General features: G+C 37.5%; 1 protein-coding gene across 3 annotated transcripts in view; it reads left to right on the forward strand.

Moving 5' to 3' along the window:
• Positions 1–21,530, forward strand: part of kif21a (kinesin family member 21A) — a 148,984-nt gene that overhangs the window by 67,620 nt on the left and 59,834 nt on the right. For all 3 annotated transcript variants that reach the window (XM_060842947.1, XM_060842945.1, XM_060842946.1), the window contains exons 9-18: positions 935–1,124; positions 2,427–2,490; positions 2,915–3,112; positions 7,437–7,518; positions 7,595–7,706; positions 9,111–9,299; positions 9,554–9,753; positions 11,985–12,092; positions 17,931–17,999; positions 20,821–21,038. In XM_060842947.1, the coding sequence (XP_060698930.1) occupies positions 935–1,124; positions 2,427–2,490; positions 2,915–3,112; positions 7,437–7,518; positions 7,595–7,706; positions 9,111–9,299; positions 9,554–9,753; positions 11,985–12,092; positions 17,931–17,999; positions 20,821–21,038 (1,430 nt within the window). The remainder of the gene's footprint in view (positions 1–934; positions 1,125–2,426; positions 2,491–2,914; positions 3,113–7,436; positions 7,519–7,594; positions 7,707–9,110; positions 9,300–9,553; positions 9,754–11,984; positions 12,093–17,930; positions 18,000–20,820; positions 21,039–21,530) is intronic.

The following is a 21,530-nucleotide window of genomic DNA, read 5'->3' on the forward strand; positions in this document are numbered from 1 at the left end:
TGTAGTGCATTTCATTGCCCTGATAACCATTGAGTGAGATATTGGAGAACTTCAAAGCTTTTCAACAATCTGATGCAGCTTAATTCCTTATTGGACCAATTTAGAGGTCTTTTAGAGTCAAAAACTGGAGTCAAACCTTTTCTAAAGTATGGAAGGGTAATATATTTCTGCCTTGAAAACACTAGTGATCCATTTTCATTTCTCCAGAAGTCTTCCAGTTTCATTGTCATTTCTAATTGATGCTAATTTTCCAATTCTACCCTTCTTTATTAACTAAGTTTTGATTCTCAAACTTCTGTGGTGGGCTTTGAACTTGCATTTCCTGAATTAGTAGCCCAATGATATAACCAATCTATATGTACAGAGATTGACACATCAACTTCAGTTTCTGCATAACACCTATTGGGATATTGTTTGATTGCACAAGACTTGGTTGAAGAGTCAAGCTTGGATATTAACATGTTTACAGGCATTGCCCACTCAAAACTCCTGATTTATGCAACTAAGAGATCAATTAAACCTTTTGAACCAGGAAATTTTTGCTTTTACCCTTCCATTACAGACTCCTGTTCTCTTATGTCCATTATTCCCCCCGAAACAGACTAAATCCTTTGTCAAATGTGACTCTGGTGCTTGCATTGATAAGAATGAATAATAGTGTTGAGATATTGGCTTGCATCAATTACTGGCATTATGGTCAATTCTTAAAGAGCAGGATATGCTGGCTGAAATGGTTGCTTTCTTAGCAATATTGTGTAATTCTACTATTTTGAGGTGAAGGAGTCAAGTTATTGGTGTGGATGGGAAACTTTTTTTTCAGATAAAGTGGTACTGACACCAGACGACTAAGAAGACTGGCATGAGTTTGGTTAAGTTTAACAAGCTAGTTATGAAAGGTACTTAATTGTGACATTTCAGTTTGTTTTATTTTTAGGGCAAGAGAATAATAGGAGATGATGGTGTTGAGAGTATCAATGATATGTTCCATGAAAATACTATGCTGCAAACTGAAAACAACAATTTGAGAATGAGGATTAAAGCAATGCAGGAGACCATAGAATCCTTGAGGGCAAGAATAACACAACTGCTCAGCGATCAGGTTCACCAAGTACTTGCCAAATCAGGTAACCTTTGATTTCTTTTAAGCAAAACAACTTTGAGAAACTAGAGTTATCCACGCTTAAATCTGTTCCTTTCTCTGCAGATGCTGCTGAAACTGCTGGGTTTTTCCAGTACTTTGTGATTTATTTCACATTTCCAACATCTGCAATATTTGTCTTTAGTTGAAACATTAAATTTTGCAGTTTCAAAATTGGGAAATATTGTTTTTGTCTTAAAGGATCTTAGAGTGTCATTTTGTTGCTGAAAGTCGTGTTAAACATTCAATTTATAATTATTACTACATGTTCACTGGCATAACAGCAAAGCAAATCTTTTCCTTGGACATATTCTGAAACTACTGAATTCAGTCATTTAGTCACTAGCATGTGACAGCAACGAAAGCAAGCCTTGAATAATGGACTTTCATCTGGTACATTGTAATACCATTGGGTTGCAAATATGTTTTTTTAAGCATTTTTCTGTGTAGAGCTCTATAAATGCAGGGAAAAATGGTAAGTGAACTCATCCCGAATTCCACCTTCTAAAGTGAAAGCAAGGAATTTCCTTTTGGGTGATTGTGGGAATTTGTAACACAACACCTGCTCCCATATCAGTGGAGTTTGGCTGTGGAGTTCTTGGACTTTGTGGATATTTCATATCATGTTACTTCTGATGTGCCTAACAAATCCTACCGTGCTGAAGGAAAACATTTAGCTTTCCTGATGAAGGGCTTATGCTCGAAACGTCGAATTCTCTATTCCTGAGATGCTGCCTGGCCTGCTGTGCTTTGACCAGCAACACATTTGCAGCTGTGATCTCCAGCATCTGCAGACCTCATTTTTTACTCGTAGCTTTTGCCTTAGTCTTGTTAACAGAATAGTCAATCTTACCTTACATTGATCAATTAGCTGTATTGGGAACTCTGTAGTAGGAAAATAGTTTTTTTAAAAAAAGCTCTAGTATTTGTTAAAGATGGGTGGAGATTCTAGAATTTGACCGAACTAAAATGGAACTTTTGCAATTTAGTAGCATGGATCCTTTGATACAGCTTTCTGAACTTCGATAGAACTCTGGAAGACAAACCATAATTTGGTTTACTGGTGGATTCCTGCTGTTACTTGACACTGAGTGGCAAGACAGACTATGGATCTGATTTAATTAGATTTGAAGAGATTACAGGACTTTGTTTTGTTCTGAGATTTTTCCAAATGTATATAATTTTTCCTTTCCTGTGTTTCTAACTTGACCCCTCCTTTCCTGAAATCATGAGTTATATTTGTGCCTTATTAAACTAAACTAACTTTTCAATTCTCCCTAAATTACAGGAGATGGCAATGAAGAGATTAGTGCAATGATTCAGAATTATATCCAAGAAGTTGAAGACCTCCGGTAAATCTGATTTTGTTAAGGAGAAATAAATATGCAATGTTGAATCATGCATTTTGTTTTAAATAACTCAAAAGATAGAGCAAACAAGTTATTGGAGGTGTTAAAAGGATGAGTGACAATTCACTAAGAAGCATTAAGCTCCAGCCTTCTAACAGACTATACACAACTGATTCGAGATTGCTTATTTAATCTCTGTTGATTAATCAAAGAAGAACCATCCAAATAAATGCTTGAAGTTGCTTCTCTTTCCTAAGATAATGCAGTAATATATATTTTGCAGACCTAATTGCCTTCCACATAAGTTGTGCACCTGCACAATTTTGAGTGAGGGTAATTATGCTCTACAAGATGTTTTGTACTGTTTTTATATGATTATCTCAAGCAGAGATCCGTTCTTATCCTGACATTTTTTATTTGTCTTTAGATCAAAACTGTTTGAGAGTGAAGCAATGAATGAAAACCTTCGGCGTAACCTGTCAAGGGCCTCCTCAAGACCGCTTTACCTGAATGGCACCTTCTCTGGCTCTGTTCTTGGCTCAGAAAAAGGAGCAATGGAAGTCTTAGAAATGGCTAAAAAGGACTTGGAAAAACTCAAGAAAAAAGAAAGGAAAAAGAAGAAAAGGTAAGCATGAAATATGGTTCGTTCTTCATAAATTGTCTTGATTTGAAGTTATGATTCAGTATTTAAAATAGTGTCAGTTTAATACTGATCATATTTTGTCAAAGCTTTCCACCTTTCATTGAGTACAGGACTAATAGCTTCAATGAAGTGTTTCTTTTCAGATTCATATTCAAGTATATTCAAGACTGAAGTCCTTAAATTGTAATTACGTTTTCATCTACGTGACATATGCCTCCCCCCCCACCACGTTTTAATTTGCAGCAATTCTTGCAGTTATTATTTTTAATTGTCAAAACATCTCTCTTTCCCTCACAAGCTCCCATGGCTGAAAAGTATTATTTTAAAAAGAATAACCGTTTGCAAGATTGCATCCTTCGGTTGACAATTATCTTTGTATCTAAAGATCAAATAATGCAAAAGTTGTATATGAATCAATTATACTTTGACTAAATATACCCAAATTGATTCTTCAGATTTGTATGCAAGCTACTAAACTGATCTTGAAACCTCAGCTGTCATAAATGACCTGTTTTAACAGTATGTAGATAATACTTTGTTATATTTGAAATCCTATTCTGATCAATTCCAAATGTACATTGTTTATCATAATGTTTATCAATTATTTTTATTTATTTGTCACTATGTATGAATGAGAAGAAATGGCTGTCAACTTTGACAATTGTAAAGAAAGTTCAGTAAAGGTTAAAAATTCTTCGTAATTTTTGTACTTGATACTTGATGAAACCAGGTACTTCACACAAGTTTGCAAACCATCCCTCTGATCACTGTGATTTCTAAGCAAAACATGAACAGCATAGAAGTGGAACATCTAACGTAGTGGAAGTTGTGTGATGGTCGAGGTGAAAAGGTGTTGATGGATAATGGTTTTTTGGTGTTGTAATGCTAACAGTATTTGAAATTCTGCAATTCCTTGTGTGTCCCAGAAGATAACACCTTGCATTGGTTTGCTTTTAACAACCATGGATGCAGGGAAGGTGATGACCTAGTATTTTTGTCAGGGCACTATTTACCTGGATTTCCGGATTATGTTCAGGGGTCCCAGATTTGAATCACATGGAATTTGAATTCAATTTAAAAAATCTGGAATTAAGAATCTAATAACCACAAAATTACTGCTGTTTGTCAAAATCTGCCTAGTTCATTAATGCCTATTCGAGAAGGGTGTTAGAGTCTGGCCTACGTGTGACTGCAGACCCACAGCAATGTGGTTCTCTCTTAGCTGCCCTTTTGAAGTAGCCCACCAAATCGTTCAGTTCTAAGAATTGCCCTGAAGTCTGAAAAAGGCATTGAACTATGCATCAGACATGATAAAGACAGAAACAACTCTGTCAACCCTGCAAAGTCCATCTGAGGGCTAGTGTCATAATTGGGAGAGCTATCTTGCAGACCATTCAATCAACATCGTCAAATAGTCATGCTAATAGAACTGTACCTTAAAGACAATTTCTCAGACACCACCATCGCTATCTCTAGATATGGTCTGTCCCACTGTCAAGACAAACCCAGCTGACATGGCAACATAGTGATAGACAGTCAGGAGGGCATTTTGCCCAGTGAGCCCTCGACATCGACTCTGGACATGGTGATATTTGGCATCAGGTTAAGCATGGGCAAGGAAGCCTCCCATTGATTACAACATACCGTACCCTCCTCTGCTGATGATTAAGTGCTCCTCCACGTTGAATATCGCTTAGCAGGAAGCACTGAGGATTGCAAGAGGGCAGACTGTGTCGGCCAATTCAAAGTCTGCCACCAAGAGTGGCTCGGCAGCAGCATTAGTAATCAAGTTGATAAAGTCTGAAAAATTATTGCTGCCAGACTGGATCTCTAACTGGTGATGAAACCAACAAGAAGAGAAAAAACATACTTTACTTCATCTTCATCAAACTGTCTGCCACAAGATGCATCTATCTATGCCAGTGTTGTAAGAGTGACCACCACATAGTCCTTGTGGAGATGAAGTCACATTGAGAAAACCGTCACTGTTGTGTAGCATTATCACCATGCTAAATGGAAGAGACTTCAAACAGATCTAGCAAATCATGACTGGGTATCTATTTGCAATACAGTCATACTCTGGTGTAGTCTGCAATTGCAAAGCCCAGTATATCTCAGTCCACCACAGAGGATCAACCCTGGTTCAATGAAGAGCATAAGAGGGCATGCCAGCAGTGACATTGGCAATATCTAAAGATGAAGCATCAATTTGGTGAAGTTATAAAACCCAAATACTTGTGGGCCAAAAAGTATAAGCAGCAAGTGATGGAACATGACTTTGCCTATCCAGTTAGCAATGGTGGTGGACAATGAACCAACCCACTGGAGATGGTAGCTCCTCAAATATTCTCATCCTTGACAATTGGAAAGACCAATGCATCAGTGCAATGGATGAGGTTGAAGCATTCGTGACAACTATAACACTGGCATCAACCTGACAATGTGGAAAATTGCCTAGGTATGTCCTGCATGCACAAAGCAGTGAAAGTTCAGCCTGGCCAGCTGCAAACCTATCCATCTACTCTTGATCATCGATAAGTGATGGAAGGTGTCATCAAACAGTACAAACCACACACTGACATCCAATTTGGGTTCCATTAGAGACACTTGGCCCCTCACCTGATTGGTTCCCTGGTTCAAATGTGGACCACAGAGTTGAATTCCAAACATTAGTGTGAGTGACTGCCCTTGACATCAAAGCCGCAGTTGACCCTTAGCAAAAATAGGAAATAGAGGAAAACTCTCCACTTGTAGTAGTCATACCTGGCCTGTAAGAAAATGGTTATTGGCAGTCAGTCATTTTGGCTGTAGAACATCTGTGCAGGAGTTCCTCAGGCTCATAACCTAAGCCTGAGTATCTTCAGCTGCTGCTTTGATGAACTTGCATCCATCATAAGGTCAGGCATGTTGTTGATGATTGCACTAAGTTTAAAACCATTCATGACTCTGAGACTGAAGTAATCTATGACCATGTACTTTGATGTTGAACTGGGGTGGACAAAAGTAAAAATCAGAGGAGCAGGCGAATCAGCATTTCAGACATAAGCCTTTCATCCTGATAAAGGGCTTATGCCCAAAACGTTGACTTTCCAGCGCCTGGAATGCTGTCTGATGTACTGTGCTTTTCTTGCACCACACTCTCAACTTGGATCTCCAGCATCTGCAGTTCTCACTTTCTCAAACGTGCTTCCAAATAATTCTGTTTGATAACCTGGTGCTGGGTGATTTTTAACTTTGTCCATATACTGCAAGATCTGGATAATATCTAGACTTGGCTGACAGATGGCAAGACAGTTGACCATAAATTGAATTGGATTAGCTATATAAACACAGCTTCAAAAGCTCATCAGAAACTGGGAATAAACAGCAAGTAGGTCATGTCTTAACTCTCCAAGGTCTGTCTACCATCTACAAGGCTCAAGTTAGCAATATGATGGAATACTCCCCAATTACCTGGATGGATGTAGCTCCAACAACAGCACAAGTGACCGTTTTCCTAGTGTCTGCATGGGTTTCCTCTGGATACTCCGGTTTCCTCCCATAGTCCAAAGATATGCGGGTTAGGTGGATTAGCCATGGTAAACTACCCATGGTGTTCAGGGATGGGCAGGCTGGATGGGAAATGGTATGTGGGAAAAACAAATTGCTGGAAAAACTCAGTTCTGGCAACATCTGGAGAGAAAGCAGTTAATGTTTCAGGTACAGTGACTCTTCAGAACTGTTTGTAGCTAGGAAAAGGTTGGTGTATATGCTAGAGAGGGGGTACAAGTAAACAAGTTAACTAAGTTTGATTTTGTTTTTGTAATTTGATTTAATGATTTGCTTCATCATACTTTATCTTAATAGGTTTTTGATCATTAATATCAAACCATTTTAGCATACTTGATCTTGCTGATTGTGTTGAAATGATTTTGAAAATATTGGATAACCGAGAGGAGGTGGGAAATTGAGAGAAGTTTGTTTTTGATCAACCCATACAAATTGCAGGAACCCAGTCTTGAAATTTCTAAACCTTGTTTCAGATGTCAGGAGCAGTAATCTGTAGTTATATTTTCAAGTTGAATGCGTTACCAGCTGTTAATATTTTTTCCATATTATTATTACCAAGATGTTGTATTGGGAAAATAATTCATCATTAAAGCAATTGTAATAGCTTACTTTTGTTTTGGCTTTGACATCCAATTTCCACAAAAAGTATTGAGTAATTTGCATTGTATGTAAGTTGTATTAACATCAGGATTTGCTTTTGAGGCTAGTGTACAACTTTAAACTATGGAAAAATAATTAGTTCATGATTTTTTAATAGTATCATTAAAGAGGAGAATCCTGAAGGTGAAAGACTAGATGAGAAAAACATTGAAGAAAAAGAAAAGAATGACTTGGAAGAGGTAAGTCTGGGTGTAAATATCTTAACTGATTTGAAGTTGACAGTTCAAGTGTAAATGACTCAAATCACTTTTCAAGGAGGAAGGTCAAGAATGCAGTGACCATGAAGAAGGTGATGAGGATGCTGAAGAGGATGATTTAGAAATAAGTGAAAGTTCGGATGACTCTGACTCTGAGTTAGATGATGAAGGTAATGCCTTTAACGTGCATTTTGTTTTATAAAGTAGCACAGTCGATCTTGATTTGAGTTAGTCACTATTGGACTTTTGCTCAAGATTCTTGATCCTTAGACTTTCCTTTGAATGCATCAAGCTGAAATAGTATTTTCAGATGATGCAGACAATTCAGACAAGATTTTCTCCTTCAGTGCCTTTAGAGGGATTAATTTCATATGCTTTCAGATTCTGAGTAGTTTCAGTTTTGGGTGATCTCATTCTGACATCATTCCTAATTTGGCTCAAATTGATACCACTTCAGCACTGATCTGTCACTGACACCAGGGTTATTTGGATTGTATGAATTCCATTCTCTCTCATCCCCCTGTCCAACTGTTCGATGTACTTTCACTTGAAGTAGTAATTCAATTTCCTCCAGGTAATGCTGTTACATGGGATTCTCTCACTAAATCACAGTGGTTTGAATCAAAACCACAGGCAAGTGGTATTTTTTTTCCCAGTGAAGTAGCAGAATTGAAGTTTTTGTGAGCAGATTGTTTTAAAGCAGAATTGCAAGTGGTTAAAAATGAGAAAATTTCCACGATTTTTGTGTAAAAGCTTTGAATGCAAAATCCATGCATTGTCGAATCAAACACTTACATTTCAAAGGTTGAATTGAAATATTTTGTGCAATTTTGAGGCATCCAGTTTTCATTAAAGTATTGGAAGTCATGGTAAAGATACAAATTATATTTATTAAGAAAATACTAGAATTGACACATCTAAAGAAAGGTTTTTGAAATTTTCAAATGCTTTAAAAGAATTCAACAATGTATCATTCCTACGATTGAATTTGTTGTAAGAGGATAAATTTAGGATTAATCCATGAGTGAATGAAAAGATCGAGAAATTTTTGTACAAAAAGTTAATTGAAATCATTCTGTGACCCAATATTAAAGATAAAATAAATACCTCCTGCTTTTACATTTCTGAACGAGTGCAAACTTAAAATCTTCAAGGATATGATGAATATGAATTTTATTGATGGCTCTGATTCATGATTAGTGGTCACTTTGGTTTGAATAAGTAGAACTAGATTGTTTGTTCATTTTTCAGATGGTTTTTGATGAGAGTTCTGGGACTGTTCTTTTTTCACAAGGAAAACATTAGGTTTAGTCCAACAGGTTTATTTGAAAACACTAGCTTTTGGAATGCTGCTCGTTCATCAACCACTTGATGAAGGAGCAGTACTCTGAAAGCTCGTGCATCCAAATAAACCTGTTGGACTAAAACCTGGTGTTTTGTGATTTTTAACTTTGTCCACCCCATCCAACACTGACACCTCCAAGTCATGAGGAAACCATATTAAGCTCATGACAAAATAACTGGCAAAATTTCTAACTTTTGATTTCATTTAATTGTACTTTTTTTTTAAATAGCCACTTTCCAGGCAGATCTGGCTAATATAACCTGTGAAATAGCTATCAAGCAGAAACTAATTGATGAACTGGAAAATAGCCAGCGGCGACTTCAGACTCTCAAACAACAGTATGAAGAAAAGTTAATGATGCTGCAAAATAAAATTCGAGACACCCAGCTGGAGAGAGACAGAGTTCTACAAAATCTAGGTATATTTATGAAGCTGTCCATAGTTCTGAAGATGTTTAGAAAATGTTTTAAAAAATATTTTTATCCTTCCAATATTCTTTTTTCTAATTAGACAAGTTTAAGGCTCTATGGTGTCATCTTGTCTTCAACAGGAAAGTAATTAAGTTCATACTTAATAAATTTGTGAAAGTGTGTAATAAATACAGCCAGAATATTCATTATGTAATATTTTTGACATTGAGTTTTATTAAATTCAAAAATGTGGGTATTCTAGGTTCAGTGGAATCTTACTCTGAAGAAAAAGCAAATAAAATTAAATCAGAATATGAAAAGAAACTTCAAGTCATGAATAAAGAGTTGCAGAAGTTGCACACCGCCCAAAAGGAACATGCTCGATTGCTAAAAAATCAAGCGCAGTATGAAAAACAGTTGAGAAAACTGCAGCAGGAAGTGGGAGAAATGAAGAAAACAAAGGTATAAATTCTGTCTTACTAGTGACAACAGTGAAATATATTATAGTATAGATTTTATCAGCTTGGAATCTTGTAAAGAGAACTTGCATTAAAGGAGGAAATTTTAGCTACTAAAGTGCATTCTGTTATGGTTTATCAGATCAAAAATAGAGCAGCATTGACTTCCTTGGAATGCCAATATCAAGATCAAGTATCTCCACTTAACTGAAAAAGGAGGGTATAGATTAGAAAGATGGGAATGTAATCAAATATAAAATAAGAAATAGCCAACCCGCATATTTAGGCTATGTACTGCATTAGTCCTAGATGGTGAAAGGTAAAATATTTCAAACTACTACAAATTACATCTTGATAGAATGAGCAATTAATACATTAGTAGGATTTCATTTACTTTATGGGTATTGTCAGAATAATACATGAGTACATTTGTTCAGTTGTGGCTGAATTTTAAACTCTTTCTCTCATTCACTGAAAAATGAACTGAAAATCATACCATTTCAAAGCTAGCTCGTAGACTTTCAACAGCAGTTGAAGGGTAATCTTGTCTTTCACCACTGCCTCTTCTGTTTTCTTTGGAAAATGCCTAGCCTGAGAGCAGTAAAAGAAAACTGTGGATGCTGGAGATCTGAAAGGAAAACAGTAATTGCTGGTGAAAACCATGTGGGGAGAAAGTAAAGTTGATGTTTTGAGTCTGGTGATTCTTCAGCAAAAGTGACAGCAGGGAAAACATTGGGATGGCGCAGGGGAACAGATAGGTGGAGACTGAGCCGAGAGAGAGAGTAAAAGAGTTAGGTAAACTGGGGGGATTATTGATTGTAGGCCAGGACAAATGAGAAGATGAATAAGTGCTAATGAGAGCTGAAAGTAGGAGAGAATTGTAGGCTGTGCTGAAAGCCTATGTAATATGGTAATAGGCCTGTGAGTGAGTGAGGATAGGTTGGCTGTTATTAAAAGCAACCATGTCATGTCAGCACCAGGTGATGGGTTGGTTTAAAAGCAATGAAAGGACAGATTTGGACTCAAGTTATTGCACTCAGTGTTGAGTCTCAGAGGCTGTAGGAATCCAATGAGAAAATGAGATGTTGTACTTCAAGTTTGCACTGAGACTCGCTGAAACACTATAGCAAGCTTGCAACAGAAATATTGGCATGAGAACACATTGGTATGACAGGCAACTGGATGCTTGGGGACATTTTTACAGGCAGCCTTTGAGTGGTTTGCTTTGTGGGCCAGTCTAATTTGTCACAATCTTCATGTGCACAACCTTGGATGTCAATTTGTGTTTCATGTTTATTTCCAGTTCAGCAAAATAAATAAGTTGTAAAATCTGGGTTTAATGTTGCTATATTATGTGTATAGTTCATTCTCCCTTTTTGATTATTGTCCAATACTTATTATGGACCGGTCTAGATTCCCTTAAAACATTTCAAGGAAGTAGCCCAGACCCTAACTTTTTTAGTTGTTTTAAGCAGGTGTTGAGTGGATATTCAGGGGTGATGCAGCTGGCCCAACCACTTAGTTTTAAACAAGCCAGAATTTATTTATACATGAACAAAAGAAAACCAAATTTTGAATAACATAACTATTTGAAACCCAGTCTACTCTACCACAATTTAGTAATGCTGTTCCAAATACTTGAAACATACCCAGAAACACCTCTCTCCAAATCAAACACAGTTTCTTGCAGGTGAGAGAGATGTCAAAGATTCAGCGTGCAACATCATCTACCATGTAGCTGTTTCTTTAACCAGCAGCCTCAGGGGGGAAAAAAAACTGCTTGATCTGAACAGCAAGACTGCTAAAACCAAACCAAACCAGATACAAGCTGAGCTGGGAGAACTGGCCACTTCCCATTCATTGTACAAGTCTTGTTTTAAAATTTGAAAGCCTTTTTACTGAGGCAGTATCTGTTAGCTATAATCAATTTGGCCCTAAAACCATCCATCCAGATATATTGGAACCTGTGTTGTTATGACTCTCCTTGGGGGGGGGGGAAAAAACAAGGACAATGTAACCTTGTGAACAAAGCAGCACGTCACATACTTTAGAAGCATTATTCTTTTCAGAACAACATAGCTGCCTCAATTTCTGGGAGTAATTGTTTTATTGAGGTGTCTTAACTAATTACCAGGTAAGCTGTAAATGTTTGCCACCTTGACTAATCACATAAGAAAGATGAGCATAAAAGTGTTGGGAAAAAAGTTACATGATGTTTACGTATTGGTTTTGAAGGTTCGTTTAATGAAACAAATGAAGGAAGATCAAGAACGAGCTCGCATGACAGAATCTAAGAGAAACCGAGAAATTGCTCAGCTGAAAAAAGAGCAGCGCAAACAGGAAGTGAGTATTGAGTTGTTCAAAATGATCGTGTATTGATAGTGCTCTTAGCTTGAACAAGGATGACATTGTAAAGTTATTTTTAGTATAATTTGTGCAATAATAGTCAATCTTTGATCTTTCACTTTGACATTGCAACAGTTGCATAGTTTAACATCGCTGAGTAAAGAGGCATGCTGGAAAAGCTTTTTGTCGTGCTCTCGGGGCAATTGCAAGAAAGCCATGTTTCAAAGGGAGCAAGAAATTATAACGTGTGGCAAAAGAGTTATAAGTCTAGTCTGGCTGTGTCTTATGGAAAGTGGATCCAGGAAATACTACTTCCAAGCTTTTGTTTAAAAGAAGTGTGCAATGCCTGGTCATAGACGTTTTTCTTGCGGAGGGCAGATGCCCACGTGTGAATACTTCAGCTTCCATCAAGTGTAAATGAGCCACGTTTTGAAACCAAGTTATGACCTTAAATTGTTTGGTAATGCATTTTCTTCCCGGATTGTTCAGCAAATCCTATTGAATCATGGAAATAGGTTTTAATGTTCACTGATCTGTTTAAGTGTTGCACGCATGTGTTCTCTATACTCATAACATATCAATTGAAGTGACATTTACTGTCATTCATTAGTTTAATAAATATAAATACAGTTCTATGACACTAAAATTGCAAGCAGATCTCTTGTAACATTGCTTAAGGCAATGCAAAAAATTGATTTTTGTGGTCGTCACTGAGTTTGGAAGGCCGTCGGTTAACAAATGTTGACATTTTTATTTCTATTATTTGGATTTGAGCATCAATGATGAGGCCAGAAATTGTTGCCAATACCTAATTACCCATTAACTGAGTAATTTGTGAGGTTACTTTAGGGCAGTTAAATGTCAGTAAACTTACTTTGAACCTGGATTGCATGAAACTGAAATTGGTAATGATGGCAGATTGCTTTTCCTCACGGAACCGGAGTGAACCACACAGGTTTTGATGACAATCAGTGATGGTTGTCATGGTTACTATTACTGACATTAACTTTAAATTTCAGATTGTTAATTGAATTCAAGTTCTGTCACAATAAGACTGTCACAATAATGCCATTATCCTGAACCACTGAAGTTTTAGTCCAGCAACATTATCAATCCTAAGAGACCATAAGAAATATTTGGCACCTCAAGCTTGCTCACCTGTTCAATAATATCACGGATAATCTGACTCCTCTCCTACTACTTCACCATCTCTTATTTGCTCTTATTTGTGTAATCATGAAAAACACAGCTTAAAACTTCCTTAAAAGTTGAAAAATCAGCTCATAACATAAATAGAACAGTCAGTAGGTATTTTAATTGAAAACAATTGCAGTCTTGTTCTTAGGTTGATGGATATATTTTGTTTAACACTCTCCACATCACAGCCTATAAGAACATAGGAACAGAATTAGGAGGTTTGAGGGGTCAAACAGACTATGCAATTGAATGGGATCATGGTTGATCCAAAACTTCTCGCATCCACTTTCTTGCCCTTTCCCATAACCTTAATTCCACTACTGATCAAGAATCTATCTATCTCAGCCTTAAATATACACAAGGATTCTACCCCCTCAGCTCTCTGCAGCAAGGATTTCCAAAGGCACTCAACCCTCTAAGAAAGAAATTTCTCCTCCCCTTGGTCTTAAATTGGCCCCCTTTAGATCTGAGAGTATACCATCTGGACAGGGACTCTCCCATGAAAGAAAACATCCTCTCAGGAATTACCCTGTCAAGCTCTTAATTCTACAAATTTTAATGTGAACACTTCTCATTCTCTGAATTCCGATACATAGAGTCCCAACCTCTTAACCTTTGCTCATAAGACCACCATACCGTAGCCATCTACATGAACCTTCTCTGAACTGCTTGCAATCAAATAAGATATTTCCTTAAATAGTAGGACCAAGATTGCTCTCAGTATTCTTTTAATTATGGTCTCATCAACACGTTGTATGATTGCAGTAAGACTGTCCGACTGCAATGTTGTTGAAACAAAGGCCAGCATTCCATTAGCCTTCCTGATTACCTGCTGCAGCTGTGTGTTCACTTTCTGTGTTTCATGCTTAAGTGCCCCCAGGTTCCTTTGTGTTGTGGCTCTCTGCAGTTTTGTTCTATTTCAATAATAATCTGCTCTTTTGTTCTCCTTCCAAAATGAATAACTTGATATTTTCCCACATTATACTCCATTTGTCAACTTTTCATTTGCCCACTGTAGGCTGTTATCTTATGTCTTAACCTTTTGTGGGTACATTGTCAAATACCTTCTGGAAATCCAAATAGAACACATTTTCTTCTGCTCTATTCACTCTGGTTGGGACTCCCTTCAACTCAAACACTTCAATTATACACAGTCTCTTGCCTTGTAGCTAAATGCTTTGATTCCATATCTCAGTTGGAAATGCATTTTTTTTTGCATGTAAAATTATGATGAGGTGTTTCTAGTGAGGAACTACATTTTAATCAGTTCCTGGATAAATATATATTTCAGGATATTCATAGTAAAATGCAATTTTTACAGGTAGATCTGTCTTGTTATCCATATCTTGCAATTCACATGTTATGAATAGGATTGGCATGCCACAGTTGCTTTGGTTTGGCATTTCAGATAAGAAGCTTCGCAGGCTGTCAATATCTGCTCCAGTTTACAAAACAATACACACCAATCTAACCCACTCTGTTGTTCAGTTGAAAACTAATCAATGAATGGATCTGTCACAATTGCATTTAGTGGTGTGTAAATTTTGATTTATCTGAAAGGTGAAGAACTCTTTGTAAGCTTAGAGTTCTTGTTCCTCTGAGTTTTTTGATATGTAATTTGAGCTTCTGTGCTGGTTTAGGAATGCACTTGCAAACTCATTGAAACAGGATTAGATTTCCATGCTAATGGAAATCGTATAGATGGAATATTTTGAACCATCAGCTTAGGTTGAAGATCATTGGCTGTTGCTGATTACTCGCATTGCCTTTATTATTGCCCACATTTTAAATTGTTGGATCTATTCTGCATCCATCCTATTTAACACAATGATTGTGTCACGCATTCCTCAATCAGCAACAAGCATACATGAAAACAGGATAAAACCTGATAAATGTTCTATACAGAACTAAGACATATAAAGAAAATTAATCTGTACGTTATAGAGAGCTAAATGATCATCCATTAACAGATTTGATCAAAGCTCTGCAGTCCTGCCTTATCCAATCATTAACAGTAGTGACTAACTAAGCAAAATGGGAAGAGGAGTTCAATGACAGCAGAGGCCAGCATGTCAGTGCAAAAGTGGAGGCTAAAGTATCAGATGGATCATTCAGAGCAGTCTTTTTTGGAATTCCACTTCACAGCCCATAGCCTTGAATCAATGATTCGTTCTTGGTGGTTGAGAAACATTAGCCATGCACTAGATACAGCAGACTGCAAGCCCCATAAGCATGCTGGGTGCACTGAAGACTTGCTCTCCAGATCGAGCTATATTTCTGGATAAACTATTCCAGCAGAACACTAGTATCTAATTGAGAATGAGGAAAATAATCACAGGGATGTTCTGTCTAAAAAAAGTAGCATAAATCCAAATTAGCTAATTACCACTTAAGCCTAATCTTAATCAGCAGTGATGAAAAGTTCTAGTCAAAAGCATCAAGTGGCACTTACCAATAACCTGCTTATCTAAGCTCAGACTGATTTCCACCAGCTTATTTGACTCCAGAACTGTCTTCATTGGAAAAATGGCCACAAAAAAAGACAAAGTTAAAGAGGTTTGTCTTTCACATCAAGGCAGTATTTGACTAATTGCAGCAATAGATGGTCAGAGGCTGAAAATTCTGTGGTGTGACCAAATTCCCAAATCTTTGTTATGACCAATGAAGGCACAAATTAGGGCTGCGATGGAACACTCCTCACTTAGCTGGATTGGAACATCTCTGAAGAAGCACAATTGTATCTGAGGAAAAATAGCGTGCTGAATGGACAACTTGTCCATCATCTTCCCCATCAGAGGCATAACATCATTGCAATGTGTGCCACCAAAATTTATGACAAAGCTTTGATGTATTGTGGCAACAGCAACTCCCATATCCATATCCATAACCACAACCACCCAGAAGGACAAGGGCAGCAAGCATACAAGGCTACCAACACCTACAAGTTCCCTTTCAAGTGATACATCATTCTGTTTTGGCAACAGCATCTTTTCTTCATTCATTGCTGGGCTAAAAAAATGTTAATCAGGGATTTCCAAACCACAGAAGAAGCTGCACTGTGAAGATATCTTAATGTGGCCTCTTATCAATAGAGTTATGGACTGATTCATGTGCGATAGGTCAGTTGATCAGGACAGGATGAAGAGTGGGTTTTCTTTATGTTGGTGGTACTTATCACATGAAAATTCTTATCAGTAAACAGCTAAAGGGAAGTTTGAATGAAATTAACAGTATATAGATTTAGCTGAAGGTTGAGTGATGTGTGTAATAGAATGCTGTTTCATATGATGTGCAATTAGTCAATAAATCATTAGAAGTTAACTTGTGCAAGAAACTCAACCTCCTGTAAGATTAGAGGTGTCCATTTTAATATTTCATTTAATGTTAAAATTATTTCCTCAATAAATAAAAGCAATTACAAAGCCAAGAAATCACCTCTACAACTATTCTTTCCATTCTAAGGATACTCAACAAATTTGAGTTTAACATGACTTGCTAAGCAAAATAGTCCATCTTCATTAAAATGCAGAACATTCCCATTCATAAGAGATTTGTAACTTTGCTGAGCATTGTGAATGTTGGGTTTTGAGCATTCTGGGTGTGCTGAGTCAAATGCAAACTGACAGGCAACTTTTATCAAATCAGTCAAACTTCACAATTTCCAACCAAGACACACAGCTCAGATTTGACCAAGTCCTTTGTGACACTGTCAGTATCTGTTTGGCCACATTTACCATGCACTTCCTATCTTATTCTGGATGTCATCTCTTGAACAGTTGTATGTTGCTGTCATAGTCTTGGTTCTTTCATTTGTGCATCCACACTCTCTCTCCTGCATTCCCAAAAAGTAAAAGCAAATTAGTTTGACAAAATAAAAAAAAGTTACAAATATGTACCATCACAGCAAATACTCAGTAAAATATTTTGGATTAGAGTGGTACTGGAAAAGCACAGCAGGTCAGGCAGCATCCGAGGAGCAGGAACATTGGTGTTTTAGGCAAAAGCCCTTCATTAGGAATCACTCTGATCTCCAGCATCTGCAGTCCTCACTTTTGCCTAAAATATTTTGGATGTCTGGCGGTGTATACCAAGATACTAATGTAGCCAAAACAATGCAAAACATCAAAATATATGCATGTGTCAGCTACAGCTCTGTAGCCAGAAGGCTCAGGTTCAAGTCCTTACCAAAATAAAATCAAACTTGACACTGCAATGAAGTAGCGAGCATGTGCTACAATGTCAGCTAACATCTTTCAGATGGCATCTTGTTGACTGGCCCTATCCATTCTTTCAAGTGATTTGTAAAAGGTTCCATTGCGCACTTTCAAAGAACAGTGGTATGCTGCAAACACTAATCAACGTTACAAAATTAGATGACCTAGTCATCATTACATTGCTCTTTGTAGGAGCTGTGTAAAATACCTGCAGTTTCAATTTTGCTGTCATTGTTGCATTTTAGAAATACTTTATGGCTATAAAGAAGTTCATTGGTCATGTAAACCTTTATTTGAAACCAGTTGGGATCTGTTTTACTTTACTAGGCAAGGCACTATTGTAGCTAATTCTGCTTTTTGTTTGGAACGGAGGTTTGTTTCCCATTTCATGCTTAATTTAAGTTTGTTTTTCTTCACTACTCAGCATCAAATGAAACTTTTGGAAGCTAAAAAGCGACAGCAAGAAATAATTCTACGACGAAAAACTGAAGAGGTGAGGAATTGTTAATTAATTGTGCATGTGTATTTCGAAGTAAAATGACTCAGATTTTGTAGTCCTTACTACTTTTGGAGCTGTTGGCCATTTCTAGAATGTTATGTGCCATTTAAACTTGATAATCCAGAATTTACTGTCAGTAGAGAGTGCACTGTTGGAGTTACTGCAGAATAAAGTCAACTTGGTCATTTAACTGACAGGAATTTGCTAATGGTTAGCAGAGAGTCCCACTGTGCAACCTTTGGAAAAGGTTATGATGTGTCTGGGATTTTAATGATATGCTAAGTTTGTATTTACAGATGACAAGATTTTTAGCCCTGAAACTTGGCTTGTGGAATGTCTGATTTCTCCATGCTACTTTGAATATTTAAGTTTAGGATTTTTTGGCTTCTTCCTTTTACTTTGTTTATAGATCCCAATTGTCTGTTTGCTTTGTAAAATTTACAAAACATGAAAATTCATCAGTGCATTTCACATACTAGCTTTCTGAGAGTGAGAATCTTTTGTTGCGGTTGGCTGGTTTATCCTGCTTTATACAAACATAGAAAATCGGAGCAGGAGTAGGCCATTTAGCCCTTTTGAGCCTGTTTTGCCATTCATTATGACCATGGCTAATCATCCACTTCAATAGCCTATTCCTACTTTTCCCCCATTTCCTTCGATCCATTTACAAAGTGCGATATCTAACTCTTCCTTGAAATCATAAAATATTTGGCCTCAACTGCTTTCTGTTCAAAGTTTGTGAGAAGACTTGTAGCTCGGTTGCTCATTGTTGTGGTTGTGTTCACCGAGCTGGGAATTTGTGTTGCAGACGTTTCGTCCCCTGTCTAGGTGACATCCTCAGTGCTTGGGAGCCTCCTGTGAAGTGCTTCTGTGTTGTTTCCTCCAGCATTTATAGTGGTTTGTCTCTGCTGCTTCTGGTTGTCCGTTCCAGCTGCCCGCTGCAGTGGCCGGTATATTGGGTCCAGGTCGATGTGTTTGTTGATAGAATCAGTGGATGAGTGTCATGCTTCTAGGAATTCCCTGGCTGTTCTCTGTTTGGCTTGTCCTATAATAGTAGTGTTGTTCCAGTCAAACTCATGTTGCCTGTCATCTGCGTGTTTGGCTACTAAAGATAGCTGGTTGTGTCGTTTCGTGGCTAGTTGGTGTTCATGGATACGGACCGTTAGCTGGCTTCCTATTTGTCCTATGTAGTGCTTTCTGTGGTTGCAAATTCCATATCCTCCTTATTCTCTGAGAAGAAATCTCCCCTCATCTCAGTCCTCAATGTAACTTGAGACTGTGACCCATAGTTCTCGAATGCCTCACTATCAGGAAGCTCCCTTCCTGCATCCACTCTGTTCAGTTTGGTTATCGGTTTTTGAGTTTCTGAGAATTCCTTCATTCTTCAGAAATCCAATGGATATAACCTGAACCGATTCAACCTTGCCCTCATTTCTGCCATCCCAGGATTGAGTCTGGTCAACCTTCGTTACATTCCCTCTAAAATAAGAACATCATTCCTCAAATAAGGAGACCGAAACAGCGCACATTATTCCAGGTGTTGTCTCACTCAGGACCAAGACATTCCTGCTCCTGTGCTTGCATCCTCTAATTATGAAGGCCAACATACTTTGCCTCCTTCACCGCCTGCTCTTCCTATGTTCTCTCACTCAGCAACTGATGTGCCAGGGCACCCAGGTCTCTATGCACATTTCCCTCTTTCAATTTATAGCCTTGCAGCTTTTTTTGCTCTCAAAATTGAATTACATCACATGTCTGTGTTTATACTGCATCCGCCATGCGTTTCCCACTCTCTCAACTTCCCCAAATCACCCAATATTTTTGCATCCTCATCATAGCTCAACATCCCACTCAACTTTGTGTCATCTTCAAAGCTGGGAGTTATGACATTTCATTCCCTTAATTAAATCATTGATAAAAATTGTGACCAGCTGAGGTCCTAGTACTGATTCCTATGGTATCCCACTAGTCACTGCCTGCCATTCTAGAGAAAACCCATATTCCTGATCTTTGTTTCTTGTCTGCTAACCAGTTTTCTATGTAACTCAATACACTGTCCCAATCTTGTGTGCTTCAATTCACTCATTAATGTTTTCAAGTGGGACTTTATCAAAAGTCTTCTGAAAGTCCAAATAAATTACAGCCATGGCTCCCCCTCATCAACTCTACTGGCTGCATCCTTAAAGAATTCCAGTAGATTTGTCAAACATGATTTCTCTTTCATAAATCCATGATGACTCTGTCTGATCCTGCTTTTCCAAGTTTTAAATAGAGAGGTTGCATTAGTTGTACTCCAACTTTCAATCTTCAGTTTTCTTCTAAAATCTGTATTTTTGTAAAACATTTATTGACCAGGTCAATGATGAGCAGCAAAAAATGTTTACAGGAATCATCAAAATAATTTCAGACCTGGGACTAAATTGTGAGGAAAGATGCAATGAAAGAATTTTATTTCCGGAGGAAATGCTATTGTGTAGATGCAATATGTAATGTATATGGAATATGATGCAGTCTTCAAACTAACGTCAGATTAAGTAATAGGAATGAGTAAGCTCAAACTTGAAAAATTCACAACCCTGTTCGTCATGTGCAATGCCTTTTGTTAGTGTAAATGGTCACATTGTCTGTATTGAATTGTTTTTTTTGTTGCAATATTTGTAAGAAATTGAAGTGGTTTCCACTTAAGTCATGCCTTCTACTTGTTTGCTTTCACTTGGATAGTTATGGTTTTGTTTGGGGCAAAAATGTTTACAATCTGTTTTTGAAGTTGCATGTAATATCTTATGCTCGAAGTGTGCAATACTTTTACCTTAAGGTTACAGCCCTTCGAAAACTATCAAAGCCCATGTCTGATAAAGTAGCTGGACGAGTGAGCCGCAAATTGAGTTTACCAGATCCTGTTTCAGAGTCATCATCTCACATGAGTATTTATGAGCATGATCGGTCAACTGCTAACTTCACTGCACCACAGAAAGGGAGAACTTTAACTTCTCGAACCGTACCTACTTCAACAGACAAAACAAATGGGATCAGGTACTTTTTAGTTTTATTTCCAGCCTTTAGACTTTCTAAGTGCAGAACACCCATGGGTGAATAACAGTGTGTTAATATTCACAACTTTGTTTTCATTGCTTGAGTTCCCAAATTGTTTAATATAACTTGTGATAATGTGAACAGACCAGAAATATTCTGATTTTAATTCCTGGTCTGTGGTAATCAGTTTGTACATTGGCTATAAGAGATGGAAACTCATTGCGCTGAGCTTAGGGGACTGGAATCATTCTGGATTCTCACTGCAGGTTTCTATCTAGCAGAATTCCTGGGAGAATGTTGGACCAGATTTTACTGATCTCCTTTTAGTGAAATGTCAGGATCCCATTGACAGCACAAAATAATGAAGCAATTAACGAGTCTTTGACTCTGTATTTGAGAAACAAATATTGGTCAGAACGAGCAGAAGTGATGTAGGATGGACATCATGTCTGAATCCATTGTGAAGGAGTTTTGCAGGATCAGGTCAAAAGT

This window comes from Hemiscyllium ocellatum, chromosome 23 (assembly GCF_020745735.1).
Source record: "Hemiscyllium ocellatum isolate sHemOce1 chromosome 23, sHemOce1.pat.X.cur, whole genome shotgun sequence".
In the NCBI taxonomy this organism is placed as follows: Eukaryota; Metazoa; Chordata; class Chondrichthyes; order Orectolobiformes; family Hemiscylliidae; genus Hemiscyllium; species Hemiscyllium ocellatum.